Source organism: Colletotrichum acutatum (genome assembly GCF_030867785.1).
Source record: "Colletotrichum acutatum strain CBS 112980 chromosome Unknown BDZ83scaffold_19, whole genome shotgun sequence".
NCBI classification, from domain to species: domain Eukaryota; kingdom Fungi; phylum Ascomycota; class Sordariomycetes; order Glomerellales; family Glomerellaceae; genus Colletotrichum; species Colletotrichum acutatum.
In genome coordinates, this window is record NW_026849013.1 from 236465 (window position 1) to 249672 (window position 13208).

At 54.0% G+C, this 13208-nt stretch overlaps 5 protein-coding genes across 5 annotated transcripts; 4 read left to right on the forward strand and 1 right to left on the reverse strand.

Moving 5' to 3' along the window:
• Positions 1-3408: 3408 nt before the first annotated feature.
• On the forward strand, positions 3409-4743 carry BDZ83DRAFT_570957 (cyclin-domain-containing protein; the record flags this gene model as incomplete). The annotated part of the gene is made up of 2 exons (XM_060504361.1): positions 3409-4133; positions 4200-4743. The coding sequence occupies 2 exons, from the start codon at positions 3409-3411 to the stop codon at positions 4741-4743; spliced, it is 1269 nt and encodes a 422-aa protein (XP_060368183.1).
• A 357-nt stretch (positions 4744-5100) lies between these two features.
• On the forward strand, positions 5101-6397 carry BDZ83DRAFT_610339 (uncharacterized protein). Its single transcript, XM_060507583.1, has 2 exons — positions 5101-5789; positions 5857-6397. Exons 1-2 carry the CDS (start codon positions 5266-5268, stop codon positions 5918-5920), a joined length of 588 nt encoding a protein of 195 aa, XP_060368184.1. The 5' UTR covers positions 5101-5265; the 3' UTR covers positions 5921-6397.
• A 158-nt stretch (positions 6398-6555) lies between these two features.
• On the forward strand, positions 6556-7433 carry BDZ83DRAFT_150745 (histone chaperone domain CHZ-domain-containing protein). The gene is made up of 2 exons (XM_060501324.1): positions 6556-6972; positions 7053-7433. Exons 1-2 carry the CDS (start codon positions 6813-6815, stop codon positions 7229-7231), a joined length of 339 nt encoding a protein of 112 aa, XP_060368185.1. The 5' UTR covers positions 6556-6812; the 3' UTR covers positions 7232-7433.
• Positions 7434-8877: 1444 nt separating this feature from the next.
• BDZ83DRAFT_150795 (uncharacterized protein) lies at positions 8878-10226 on the forward strand. The gene is made up of 4 exons (XM_060501326.1): positions 8878-9032; positions 9352-9588; positions 9734-9827; positions 9898-10226. Exons 1-4 carry the CDS (start codon positions 9022-9024, stop codon positions 10102-10104), a joined length of 549 nt encoding a protein of 182 aa, XP_060368186.1. The 5' UTR covers positions 8878-9021; the 3' UTR covers positions 10105-10226.
• Positions 10227-10884: 658 nt separating this feature from the next.
• Positions 10885-12148, reverse strand: BDZ83DRAFT_610349 (uncharacterized protein). Its single transcript, XM_060507584.1, has one exon. It carries the CDS (start codon positions 12040-12042, stop codon positions 11326-11328), a length of 717 nt encoding a protein of 238 aa, XP_060368187.1. The 5' UTR covers positions 12043-12148; the 3' UTR covers positions 10885-11325.
• Positions 12149-13208: the final 1060 nt, after the last annotated feature.

The following is a 13208-nucleotide window of genomic DNA, read 5'->3' on the forward strand; positions in this document are numbered from 1 at the left end:
ACAGAGTGGTGCTGCTGCGGCGACGGAAGTTGCGTCAGAGCCCCAAGGTCCCTACGAACCGGTCGACGGTCAGGCAAACGTGAGTCGAGCTATGCGTCGGAAGGACAACAGATTCTTCTCTAATTCATGTATCGATAAAAAGTTGCTATACGCTGTGGATGGGTTCCAAAGTTGTCGGGAGCTTGGGTTAGAAAGTCGGATGTCCATGGACAGAAGACCAGGACGTCGTTCGCAGGATGGATCGCGGTTGATCACCTCAAGACAGGGCCGATGGTCTGGGAGACTGGGTGATTATCGGGCGTTGGCATTGGGGTATGGCACGTGCATTTCTCTTATCGCGACCAGCCGTTTTCAGGATTCTCACATGCTAGCTGAAGCTTGGGTCACCCTTAAGTGTCAGTGCGGAAGCCTGTGCTGTGCTGGTGCTTGCCCGTGTTCTCGCGGTTCTTTAGCGATGAACGGTCCTGCTGTCTTCAGTGTGAACATTGAAGAAGGTTTCATGCTCTTTGATTCATCTAGATAGAAACAGTAAGTAGAAGAATTCTATGGGCGGTTTCAAGGCCAATATTTCTTCTATCTAAAGGAGATTGCTCTACTGGACTTCGTGAGTAGGAAAGAAAAAAGGATGAGATACTGAAGTAAGGTAGGTGGGTAGGAACAGGTAGTTGGCAACTCTAACCATCCCCCGCATAGCTGATTGTAACACCGCTTGCCTAGTTGTCTCCTTCCACCACGTCGATACCCCACATGGTGTGGCTTACACATGGTAAATTTCCCGAAACAGAATTGCTTGCCACCTGGATGAAGTTGATCTGATCTAGGAGCATCCAGCTCCTACCATCATGGAGGGAAAACACGAGACTGACAAACCTTCCTCTGGAGATTCATCCAATGAGACATTTCTTTGTAATTTGAGGGTCGAATTGGTGGTTTATGAATGATTTCCGCACCACATAGAGGCCCTCATTGTTTGAACCAAGATATGTCTAGAGCTGAGTGATGAAGTGAGATGGTAAACTTTTTACCATTATTGGGAGTGGGCAGTAACAGGCCGGCAAAGATCCGGTGAGCATCTACCTAGAGCTAGATGACTTTTCAACGACCTTGGACAATTACAGCGAATCGGTATAAGTCCTTTGTCCATCTGCTGAAGACAATGGTGTTTTGAGTCGGCTGTACTGAAAACCTGCATCAATATTATTTTCTCAGCTATAAGCATAGAGAAATACGTAGGGAAACTGTTGGTCACTTCTCCGTCTATACAACTGATTTTCAAGCCCAAAATAAGGTAGATTTAACTGCTCAATTGAAAAGTGTTCAAAAGGTAGGACGAGTTTGCGACTTGCTTGGGCACCCATGTGGTTAAGCTATTCCTTGTGTCTCTTGACAGGCCGATGCCCATGTTTCTCGCATAGGTAGGCCAACCTTGAGGGTGACTTGGAGCCTTATATGGCCAAGGTCAGTCCCTTTGTTTGCAGAAGCCGATGCTCTCCGTGAAGCACTGCGACGTTCCTCCGTAATACACAGCACGCCGCCGACATCAGTTAGGATACGCACTGCACGGCTCACAATGCCGAGCAACCATGGATTATTCGATTGAAGCGCGAGACAGGGGCGATCTGACCAAGATAGGAGCTCGATCGTGAGATGAGGGGTACCAGGCGTGAGATAATAAATCACATCTGAAAATTGGACGACTTATGACGGAGATTTCATCGGCGAGGGGTTCCAAGTACATGATAAGAAGCAATAAAACCCGCAGTAGCAGCTGACCGCAGACCGTAACGGCGGACAGCCCCCGTACGGCGAACAACTTCCTACATGGTACACAAGATGATAAAGGCCCGGAGAGGTTGTCGCGGAGCATGCTGGATCCCTTGGTGGAACATGTCAGCGCCATAACTCCATTCTCCGCGCTCCGAACCTAAGCACCTAAGCGTGTGCTTGATTCGAGATCCACTGGTTCCTCCGTAAATGATGGTCTGAACCCGCATATCCGTCGAAAAATTTGAGCCGCCTAGACTCGACGGCGCCTCCGGCCCCAGGCTACAAACTGTAACCGGCCAGGTCCCTGTTGGCATTACTGTGGGAGGGCCGTGGCGGCCCTGCGTAGCCGTAGAAGGGTTGCAGCGCCGGGGCCAGAGCAGCGTTAGTGGCATGGCTCGGTGTCCCGAAGCAGAAGAGCGGCCCACCTCTGACATTGAATCAGCGTCGGGAGGGCCTCAAGATGAGGTGGACGAGATGGCGCAATGGGCGGCTTCCAGGGCACGCAGGGCCAGGAGAAAAGCTCTGCAGGGCCATGTGCTCTACCAGTATGTCATGACCGCCCGGAAACACGTTCAAGCCCATTCCCTGGCGTTGCGTTCTGTCTGGAGCCGGAACTGGGGTACTCTGTAGTGTAGAACTAACTGTAAGTGTACCTTACCTTACCCTACGAATACGCAGGTATACCGTATAAGGTACGGAAGGTGGATGAGAAGTGCGACGAGACTGAGAGAAATCAGTGACAATCAGAAAAGCACGTTTTCGCTCACGTACAGATGTCAAGACTCTTCCCCACTAACCCACAGCAGACGACTGGCTCACCGGCGCGAGCGTGGTTTGCTTGGCTTGGTGCCGAGACCGCAGAAAATCAGATTCGCGCCCCTCCACGTCCCAAGTTCTTGGCACCTCATTGGCAGCCCCGGCTATCCCACTGGTTGGCGACTGGGTACTGTGGTACGTAACTAAGGTACTTGTCTACCTAGGTGGGAACACTATCCTGGGCAGTCAGGACGGAAGGTGCGATTGCCTGGGGGCTCTTGCCTCGCACATTGGATGCCTTCATCAACCGTCCACTCTTTTTTTCCTCACTCGTGACCGTCCTCTTCCTGTTCACTCGCTTCCATCGCTGATGTTGATACGGGCTGGCACTGCTACTGCTATCATACTGGACCTGGTGCCGACCTGCCGTCTAGACGACTCCTACCAGCAACAGCCGTATCAAAGGGGGTGACTTGCCAATATCGGACAGCTGTAGCGCCAATCCACCTCAGTTCCCCCCTCCCCAGCCTGGCCATCCTCATCGCCTAATACCTTATCCCACGCGCACCACCACCACACGGCGTCGGCAAACCGAGCCCCTCCACTCCTCATCCCGGTTTTTTCGACCGTGTGTGGCCTATCTGATTTTGGGGTCTGGCAATCTGCAAATCTGAACCTACCCTATCGACCGCCGCCGAACCGCTACCGCCAACAACTACACCTCACACTTGGTATTACCTACCTAACTTACCTTAGCAGCGCCTACCTACCTTACACCACACTCACCTCGCTCACCTTATCCCGCCACTTCAGCTCCAACTTCTGGCAATCACGTCCCATCCGCTCGTTCTGTTGTCCTCGAAATCCCACGATGCGCCAGGGACCATGTTGACAACATCTCCCATCGTCGCCAGCTCCGCCAATGCCTCGCCCAATAGCTTCCACTATGCCCCTACGCGATCCTCCCCGCACTCATCTCCTGCCCGGCTTTCGGCCCCTTTGCCGCGGCGGCACTCTGCATCAAGGTCTTCTCCGTCCGCAGCCTCAATGACCTCACCTTCCTCCCAACCACGCCCACGACAATATGTAGCCGTCGACGCCGGCACCCAATATTCTCCCATGGAGTCTTCTACCCAAAAGGCACAAGATGCCACCGCCTCGCGCACTCCTACCACCGTCCCTGCGACGCCTGTCGAACCCCCGCCGACGCCGCGCCCTCAACCCATAGACCCATCCGCGCCGCAACCGCAACCGCAACCAGAACCCCATCAGCGATCCCAGACAGAAATACAATCACAACCGCAGACCGTCGTGGCACCCGTCATTCGCGAGGCGTCGACTACCACCGCGTCGCCCGGAAAACGTCGAAACTCTCAAGATCCTGCCGTCGCGCAAGCGCAGGCAAGCGCATCAGCAGCGGGCGAGTCGTCGAGCGGCGCGGCTAAGCGCCCAAAGCCCACGGCTGGCCCGCCGAAAATCTTGCCCCAGCGATATGAGCTGTGCAGCACCGAGGATATGGTTGTTCTCATATCCCACATGCTTTCAGAATTGATAGAGACCAACGATGCTCTGGCTCTTCGTTCTGGAAGCCTGACTCGCTTCCACTCGAGGTGAGTAAAAGCCTTCTTTCCCGCCTGTCACCCCTAATTTAGCAACGCTCACTAATCTGAATTTAGAACCGCACCGAGCATCTCGGTACTGGAATATCTCAATAGATTGGCAAAGCATGCGACGCTGACCCCGCCGCTGCTGCTATCTATGGTCTACTATATTGACCGCCTCTGCGCATTATACCCAGAGTTCACTATCAATACGTTGACTGTCCATCGCTTTCTGATCACGGCCGCCACGGTGGCGGCCAAGGGTCTATCGGATCTGTTTTGGAACAATACAACCTATGCACGAGTTGGAGGCGTTAGAGTCGCCGAGCTCAAGCTGTTGGAGCTTGAATTTCTATACAGGGTAGACTGGAAGATCGTCCCGAACCCAGAAGTCCTTGTGGCTTATTACCGTGGCCTTGTTGAGCGCTGCCCAGGATATGCATTGCAAGAGGAAGAAGCAGAAGCGATTGACGAAGATGAAGATTCTGACGAAGTTGAAGATGATGGTTCGACAGAGATTTCAGACGGAGTCGCTGACGACAGCGGAGACTCGCCGGACGAAGAGAGCCCGGCTAAGTCATCGCATGGGGATGAAGCAGGGCCGTCGCAGCCCTCATAACGGTCATCAAGAGAGTTTCAAGGGTAAATCTTTGTTTATCAATTCCATTTTGTTAAAAAAGGGCGGGCATCACTGCTGCCAGAGAGGCATGGCAAAGCGGCGTTTGGAAAGGTGGGATGTTTTGAATGGTTATGAGTGATAGCGGTAATGAATACCACACTGTTCTGAATGATTCTATAATCATGTGCGATTTAAATTCGATGACATGCTGCATCATTATGCATCAAAGACTGCCAACACTCCTTTGCTCAAGAGAAGCTTTCGGAGCAGGCCAGTTGGTGATTATTTGGGGGCAGACTGAGTGAGTCTGGGGTTCAGGCGTTCGTTCAGCCGACTTTACCCCGGGCAACCTTCAACCCAGCAGAGCTCCATAGAACTTCACCCTCCAGCATCCTACCCCCATCTGACAATTGCTCGCCGCATTTGAACCTCAACACATCTTACTCTGCGCCATTCTCCCAAAGCGCAAATTGCAAAAGGGGTGCTACATACACATACCCACGAGGAAATCAATCGGCAAAGATGCGCGCGACAACAATCCTATCAGCGCTCTTCGCAGCGACCCTCGCCGCCGCCGAAACCCGCCTCGCAAAGGTCTATATCGAACCTGTCTCCCTCGCCACGAACCAGAAGCCGACCCTCCTCGCCGAGGTCGAGTACGACACGAAACGACCCGCCGAGGCGAGCGTGACCTCCTTCGAGGCCCCCGAGCTCGCCGACTACCCGGCCGCGACGAAGCTCGTCCGCGTCGGCGTCTACGATGCCGTCAAGGCGCAGTGGACCTCGAGCGTGTCGGTCGCTTCGACGGAGAACTTTGCCAAGGGGTACCAGCCCAACATTGTGCTAAGCGTCGACGGTGCCTCGGGCGAGGTCGTGGGTGCGGGTGTGAAGGGCGTACGGGTCGACGCGGGCGCGACGAGGGATTTTGGGCCGCAAGCTGTTGTTAGGGTCGCGGGGCAGGGAAAGACGCCCGAGTTGAATAAACCTGTTGTGTTGAGCCCCGAGGGACGCAAGGTTGTTCAGGAGGAGAAGCCGTTTTGGCAAAAGTATGTTGTCTTTGCCTCTTTCCGTTCCCTTGGGCTATGAGTGAACTTGCTAACGTTGACTTTGCAGGTACTGGTGGTTGATTGCGATTGTCGTCTTGATGACTGTCACTGGTGGAGGAGACGGAAAATAGACGAAATCACGGCGATGAAGATACTTTAATAGACTATTTCACGTTCATCCGCGAAGTACCTTACTCAGTTGATGGCATGGTGTCGGTGCCCATGATCCTGCTTCCATCGGTATGAGAGGATGTGCCTAGTCTCAACTGGCCTTGGAGAGCTTCAGAGCAATGTCCATTGTTCTCAGTCTTCCCGGCTTAGAAGAATGTCTCACTGGCCCAGTATAGAGTTAACGTCAAAAGACATCCACAGTAGATATCCAACCGCATGGCAAAGATCCGGCACTGATTTGGTAGCCAGGACATACTCAGTGGCTTCTCTTCACAAGTCTCGAGATATATCTTGACACCTATCAGGATCAGCTAACTACCTTAGGTGGCATTCCAAAAAAGAAGAATCCGTTCGGGCCCGGAATATAACAAACTATTATCCCAAAGCCTCACAGCCCATGTTTGCCCATACGTAAGGCATTGGAAGCTTCAGATGAGAGCTCACAGCGTAAGCACCTGGCAGGTTTGACATGGCACGTGCGCGGCAGGCGATTCAGCTCTAGCCCAATACGAGGCTAGCGCTGGTTGCCCAGAGACGGGGCGTGGGAGCCTGTGGCCTGCACACCACACAAGCCTTGCGCGGAAGGCACTCCTTCCTCGCAGGCACTGCAGTCTTAAAAGCTGGGACCAGGACCAGGGGGAAGGTACGATCGAACTGATAAACCCATCGATTTGCCTGCGCAAAGTTGCACCTCCACTTTCCTTTCCCACCTACCTTACCTTCGTACAACCCACCCCCTACCTTTCCCAATCCAACCAAAACTTTTTGCGACAAGCAACTTCTATTATTCTTCACTTTCTCCCTTTGCGCAAAGACTCGACAGTACCACGCAGCATCCACGAAACAGACACAATGGCCGCCGAGAACGAGAACGTCGCTGCTGGCCTCGCCGAGGAGACCAAGGGCAAGGGCAAGGCTGTTGCCCCTGAGGAGCCCATCGAGAAGAGCGACGCCATGGACGAGGACGAGGACTCCAGCGATGAGGAGGAGGCCCCCGAGGCCGCTGAGGCTGGTAAGAACGAAACCCCCGGGCTGCTATAATTCTACTGCGCACCTGCGAATTCCTGTGACTAACATGTCTGCGAATCACAGTCGAAGAGGAGGACGGCATGGAGGAGATTGACCTGAACAACATTGTCGAGGGCGGTCGCCGCACCCGTGGCCGTGTCATCGACTTCGCTAAGGCTGCTGAGGAGAACCCCGCCGAGGAGGAGGATGACGAGGACGACGATGACTTCGCGGCCGACGAGTCTAAGATGGATGAGGACTAAGGACTAAGGAGCGAGTCCATTTTCCTCCTTTTTCTTACGACCTTCGCACATCCTCCCTTGGCCTGCCTACCTTTAACATGGTGGCGGCTGTGGGCGGTGGCGATGGTTCATCACCATTCATGACGGTTATTGGGAAACGGCACGACACACACACGACAGAAAACGGAATGCAAAGGAGGGGCGGTGGATGGTTTACACAAAAGTTATAAGAGGGCTTTGATAATCATTTGCATGCCCCTTGCGTCGATGAAAAGACTTGGTGGGTTTGGACATTGGCGGCTGAGAGCCTCGGTTGATATTGCAGCTTGTTTTTTCCGGCGGCGGCAGCGGCGACAATTGTCGATCTGCTGTTGCCCTGCCCACCCTGCCTGATCTTGGTTCGCCGGGATGGCTGTCTATTTTATCAGGCCGTCTCAGCCCGCGGTGTCGCTACCTTGACTACGAGTGCCATGGAAATGAAGATTATGCGACAATGAGCGGTCCCAAATGCGTGTGCATGTTTAGCACCTGTGTAGTGAATGATGTTGTGGGCGTGGCATAGGTTCATGCGACGCCCGTACCTGTGTTTTGCAGCAAAATTCTTGTTAGTCCGGGAAGAGCTTATCCACCTGCCAGCTCGATGGTGGATCGGTGCATGAAGCAGAGCTACAGTAGTACCTGACATTGGGACAACAGGCACTTCCTTGACAGGTTGCGCGTGTATACACTTGGGTTTTTATGACACAGGTGCAGTCAATGTAAACAAAACAATCAGATGTTAGGTGAGGTTCTTCAGCGCAAGTTCTCCGCTGGTGGCTGCGTACGGATTCAAGGTGGCTAAGGTACCTTAAAAATGAGGCGAGTGCCTAACCAAGCATTTAAGATGCTCATAAGCTCTTGGGAAGGTACCTTACCTGGTGTAGGCCCGTCCATTCCTTCCGCTGTCAGAAGCGGAGGGAAGACTTCGAGTCGGAGCCGGACCCAGGAAGGGACACCCGCTTTCAAACTGTACCTGATAGGGTACCTCCTTGTGTCCTTTGATGCCTTGGTCGGGGCTTTTGAGGTTCATCTCCGTTTTCGATTGGATAGCGGGACGACACGTACCCAAATGACTGTTAGCGGGACGGGCTTTTTGGGGAAACTATGGGATTTGTCGGAGTTGCAAGGTAATAGTAGACGTGGACAGGAAACCGAGGGACGTCTCTCCCTCTCTCCCTCTCTCCCGCCCGTTCAGTGTAAAAAAAGGCTAAAGGTAATTTACGCGAACTTCCAGCGTGTCAGGTTCTTCTTGCTCCCCCTTTCCCCTACATGAACCCAGCAAGCTCGCCTCGGTTTCTTCTGACTACCTAACACCCACCGCGGACGTCCAAAGTCAAAAGGAGGGAGTTTGAGCCGCTAAGAGGAAAAAAAGATAGAGATCGCCCAGCCGAGATTCGTCGCATACCTACGAATACCCTGCCCGCATAGCATAGACCCCTGCTCTCGCACACCTTGCCAACCTAACCGGACCGACATTGAATGACAACACAACTCCCAGGGGTTCTAAGAAGGGACAACAGGTATCGCCTTACAGAGTACAAGGGCCAACAAAAAAAAGTTGCTTCTTGTTATTGGCATTGTTTAATTAGCACCTAAACACCTACACCCCTTTTTCAACGAAACGACACCTCCTCGAGTGTTCGAGACATTCCAACGTACTGTCGCGGACGACGCCCGGTACTACACGCCGACCCAAAATTCGATACTTTTTCCTTTGCTTCGAGGTAGCAGCTGTGCGCGCGCGCGACACAGGACGCGACGGTTAGGACACTATGGCTCAAAGGTGTGTATACTGGACTCGACAGAATACCCAGCACACACGTAACGCATGCGGTTCGGAATCGCTCGATGGGTAGCTGCGGCTTGCGACGTCCTTGCATTACGAGGCGATTCCCAAGATCATAGAGAAAGGGGAGGAGATTCGTCTTGGGGAGAGCGAAGTAGCGATGACGGCAGGCCCCCCCTCGATCACGAACTCTCTGCAAGACCGACGAGCAGAACCACCAGCGAGACCGTATCGACCGCCCATCTTGCGCAATGACACATGGCATTCACAAGTGGAGAAGCATGCAGGTAGTGGGCTAACTCATTATGACACACAGATTCGGCGCCTCCTCGCTGCACCAGCGCGACTCTCGCAGCGCGCTCTTCGAAGGCTACACCGGCGCCGGCGGCAGCGACAACGGCCGGCGACCCGTCAGCGCCTCGCCATCTAGACTGGGCGGTGGATATGGATACGGGTACGCGGGCGGCAGCGCATCACCTGCGCCGCCCATGGGCGGTAGCCACCTCGGTATTGACGCGAACCGGGGGTTCCGGCCTGCGACGCCGAATAAACGGTACGGAACGAGACACCCCTATAGCCCCTCTGGAAGATCCGCTTGTGAGGTTAACAGAGATTGCGGTTGCTATGGGACGACTGGAGAAGCGGAGGAGAAGCACTTTAAACTTGGGGGCAACTTGCTGACGGGTGTGACATATCAGGGGCCAATACAGCGACGCCGTGCTAAACGAGCTCGAGAGCCAGAATGACGAGCAGGTCGCGGGTATCATGGGCAAAGTCAAGATCTTGAAGAGCGTAAGTTCACATCTTCTCCCATGCAATGTCTCCAGACGCATAGCATATCACTAAACCACGAGGCGCGCAGATGACGGTAGCCATTGGTGACGAGATTCGCGACTCCTCGGCCCTGGCAGAGAAGATGAACGACAGCTTCGACTCGACGCGCCTGCGCATCCGCGGGACCATGAACCGCATGCTCGTCATGGCGGAGAAGACGGGCGTCGGCTGGAAGGTCTGGCTCGGCTTCTTCGCGGCCGTATGTTTCTTGTTCATGTACGTCTGGCTATTCTAAGAGCGAGGCCTTGATCGACGAGAGGAAGCAAGGGACAAGACGACACGCGCGACTCATTGTTTAGATTGGGGAGATGAGCGTGATTGCGGACTACCTCTACAAGCTTGGGACTGTTCGAGCTCGGAAGGGTGAACGGCCTTCTGCTACGTAGGCTTTACCGAGGCTGTCGACACGGGGGAACGCTGCGATCTCAGGAGACTAAGGTCAAAGGGATTGTCCATGCCGAACATCCTCGTCGTAAGAAATGAGGAAGTCAATCTTAACGCAAAAGGACAAGACAACAAAGTCTAGCTGGGGAAGAGGGGCGAAGGGAGAGTGGCAGGCTTCAATAGCCTTCCCGGAATGGTGCGGTGCGTTTGGTTGGGAAGCAAACCCATTATTCTTGCATGCTCGGCGTCGGAGGCGTTTTCTAAACGGTTCTATTTGCCTGGAATCATCTTCATTGAATGGGGGTGAGAGAGAAGGTTGAGAATCTCGTGGAGGGCCCGACAACTTTCTATTCCCTTTTCAAAGCATTGAGGACATGAGGAAAGAGATGAACGATCACGAAAGGACGTCCCGATACGAACTAAATATGGACAAAATGGCAGAACGGCATGGTCCCTTTCTGCTGTGGGGGTGCGATGTCTCCTGCGTACATTCGAGAGGGAGAGAAGGGTGAGAAGAAGGCGCGATTTCTCCTTCACTTGTCAAGTATTGGGACACAAATTAAAAGTTTTTGTAATAGCCGTGTGTACATACATCTCTTTTCTATTTCTACAAACCTTTCGACACCGAGTCTCTAGTGCTGGTGACCTTCTACGCTTCGTAACTTCGTGGTATGTGACGGCTGACCCGCTGCAAGACCTCATAAGGAGTCTAACTGCCATCCCAATTCTAACAACAAGTATAGGGCTTGATGACCGAGGGGGTGAGCGTCGTGAAGTCTTGAGTAGTCCGTGATGCTCCGTTGCTATTTCTGGGCTCCGTCGTTCGAACTTTGGCCGACTCCTGTTATTTTTTGCCTTTTTGCATTTCTGTCAAGATTTCTAATTGAACCTTTATTATTGCCCTAACGCCTCGGAGTGGTGTATGCATGTTATGCTTCTAAGAAGACTCGTGAACGCGAGAACATGTCCACGTCTACCACTGCATGCCTCTCAAAACAATGTATGGGAACGGGTGGGGGGTATCATAATTCCATCTTCCTCTGTCCTTCCCTCCCCATTTTTCACACCCCCCTTAACGCCTATGAGCCCTCATGTTGGGACTACTATCCATCATACTACTCCCATCCGCAGAGAGCAACCCGCTGAGATCCAAACTACTCCTCGGCATATGATGATGATGCCTTGCAGCACCAGCAGCGCTGCCCCTCCCTCGATCACCAGTAGGACTCAACGGAGCCCTCAAAGGCGCAGCCCTTGGTGCAAAACTGATGTCACCTTCCTCATCGTCGTCGTCTTCTTCCTCTTCCCCACCACTACTGATAACACTACTCGTCAACCCGCTCACCTCGGCCTCGGAATCCGTATGCTCATACACCCCGCTCAGCCCCTCGGCCTCGGGTATCTCATCGTCGAGGTCGGCGTCCATGTCGACGCCCATACCCAAGTCGTCGTCATCGACAAGGCCCTCAGCGGCAAAACCGTCCTCGAGCAGGTCCTCCTCGTCGAGCATCTGGCCCTGGCCCGAGGCCTCGAGCTCCTCCTCGGCGCCGTACATATCTTCGCCGTCGACGTCACCCCGCGCCATGGCCTGTCTGAAGGCATCGTCCGCCATCCGCATCCTCGCCGCGACGAGGCCGTCACGCCTCTCGTACTCGTCCTCATCCACAGCCGTAGCGTCATCATCTTCATCGTCCTCGTCCTCGTCGTCATCCTCCTCCTCAGTCTCCTCATCATCATTATCATCAAGAGAAAGAGGCCGCCCCTCACTCGACGACAAATCATCCGCCATACTATCCTCCCCACCATCAAACCCAAAACTATCCTCCGCAGCATCCGGAATCTCATCATCCAGATCCCTCACCTCCTCCTCCTGCTCCCCATCCTCCCCTTCCCCAAGCACACCCAACCCCCCATCATCATCCTGCCCGCCCGCCTCCGCCTCAGCCAGCTCCAGCGCAAGCTGCTCCCGCCGCATGGCCTCGGCGTGCTCCTCCTGCTCCCGCCGCTCCTCGCGGATCTGGTGCAGCGTCTTGGGCACGCCGGGCGGCTTCAGCCACGTGCTCCCGAAATTTTGCACGTGCAGCCTGCGACGGTCCATTGTGTGCTCGTCGGCGCGGAGGCGTGCTAGCGCGGACCTTTCTATGAGGAGTTGGCCTGCGCGGCGGGAGGAGGAGCTGTTTTGTTGTTGTTGTTGTTGCTGCTGCTGTTGCTGTTGTTGTTGGGCGGAGCCATGGTGGTTATTGTGTTCGTGGGCTTCGAGGAGGGCGGCTTGAGTTATTGGGTTGCGGGAGGAGGTGTACCAGATCGAGTGTGACTATTGGTTAAGACGTCAGATGGCTGTCGCGATAGTTGCATGGGCCCCAAGATGGATGGTCTTGGAGATGTCAATAGAGGTAGCAGAGCTTACGTCTCGGGGGGTGAGGTCTGGTAAGAGGCCAAACATTGTCATGTGTAGGGTGCCCTCAGGCAATGATCCAGGATCGTGGGGTTTTCAATGACTTGATGCGCGTTCAAGAATTGATGTCAGAGACAGCCGATTGGAAGCTATTTCGTAGCTGTCGAGAGCTGTCGCAAATGGCACATGACCCCGCTGCAAGTTGCTTGTCGCGAGGTTGCAAAGAGTAAACAATTCAACAGTACGTACTCGCCGGGGGTGTCAGGGTCTACCCCACACTGGCAGACGCGCCGCGCCTAGCGCGCTTAATCCCTGCGAAGCAGAAGTCACGATGCTTCATTGCGGGCGGCAGAAATGTGGTCGTCTGCCTCACAAATTCAACGACATGTCTTCAGCGTGCCATAGTATAGCTCAGTGACGATCGCTTCATTGCAAGGTAACGTGTGGGTGCCTGCGAGGTTGCCATCTCCGTGCCCCTCCATCAAGCTAACAGTAGAGTATTTGAAAAATAAAAATATGCTCAAACCCAATTGAGAGTCTCCGCCAGTTTGGCCGAATGA

Excerpts from the sequence above, each read along its gene's own strand:
- BDZ83DRAFT_150745 (XM_060501324.1), top strand. The coding sequence starts at position 6,813 with ATGGCCGCCGAGAACGAGAACGTCGCTGCTGGCCTCGCCGAGGAGACC. Across the intron at positions 6,973-7,052 it reads CCCCGAGGCCGCTGAGGCTG|TCGAAGAGGAGGACGGCATG; the intron begins GTAAGAACGAAA and ends TGCGAATCACAG.
- BDZ83DRAFT_150795 (XM_060501326.1), top strand. Across the intron at positions 9,589-9,733 it reads CCTGCGACGCCGAATAAACG|GGGCCAATACAGCGACGCCG; the intron begins GTACGGAACGAG and ends GTGACATATCAG. Across the intron at positions 9,828-9,897 it reads AAGTCAAGATCTTGAAGAGC|ATGACGGTAGCCATTGGTGA; the intron begins GTAAGTTCACAT and ends CGAGGCGCGCAG.
- BDZ83DRAFT_610349 (XM_060507584.1), bottom strand. The coding sequence starts at position 12,042 with ATGGCGGATGATTTGTCGTCGAGTGAGGGGCGGCCTCTTTCTCTTGAT.
- BDZ83DRAFT_610339 (XM_060507583.1), top strand. The coding sequence starts at position 5,266 with ATGCGCGCGACAACAATCCTATCAGCGCTCTTCGCAGCGACCCTCGCC. Across the intron at positions 5,790-5,856 it reads GAGAAGCCGTTTTGGCAAAA|GTACTGGTGGTTGATTGCGA; the intron begins GTATGTTGTCTT and ends TTGACTTTGCAG.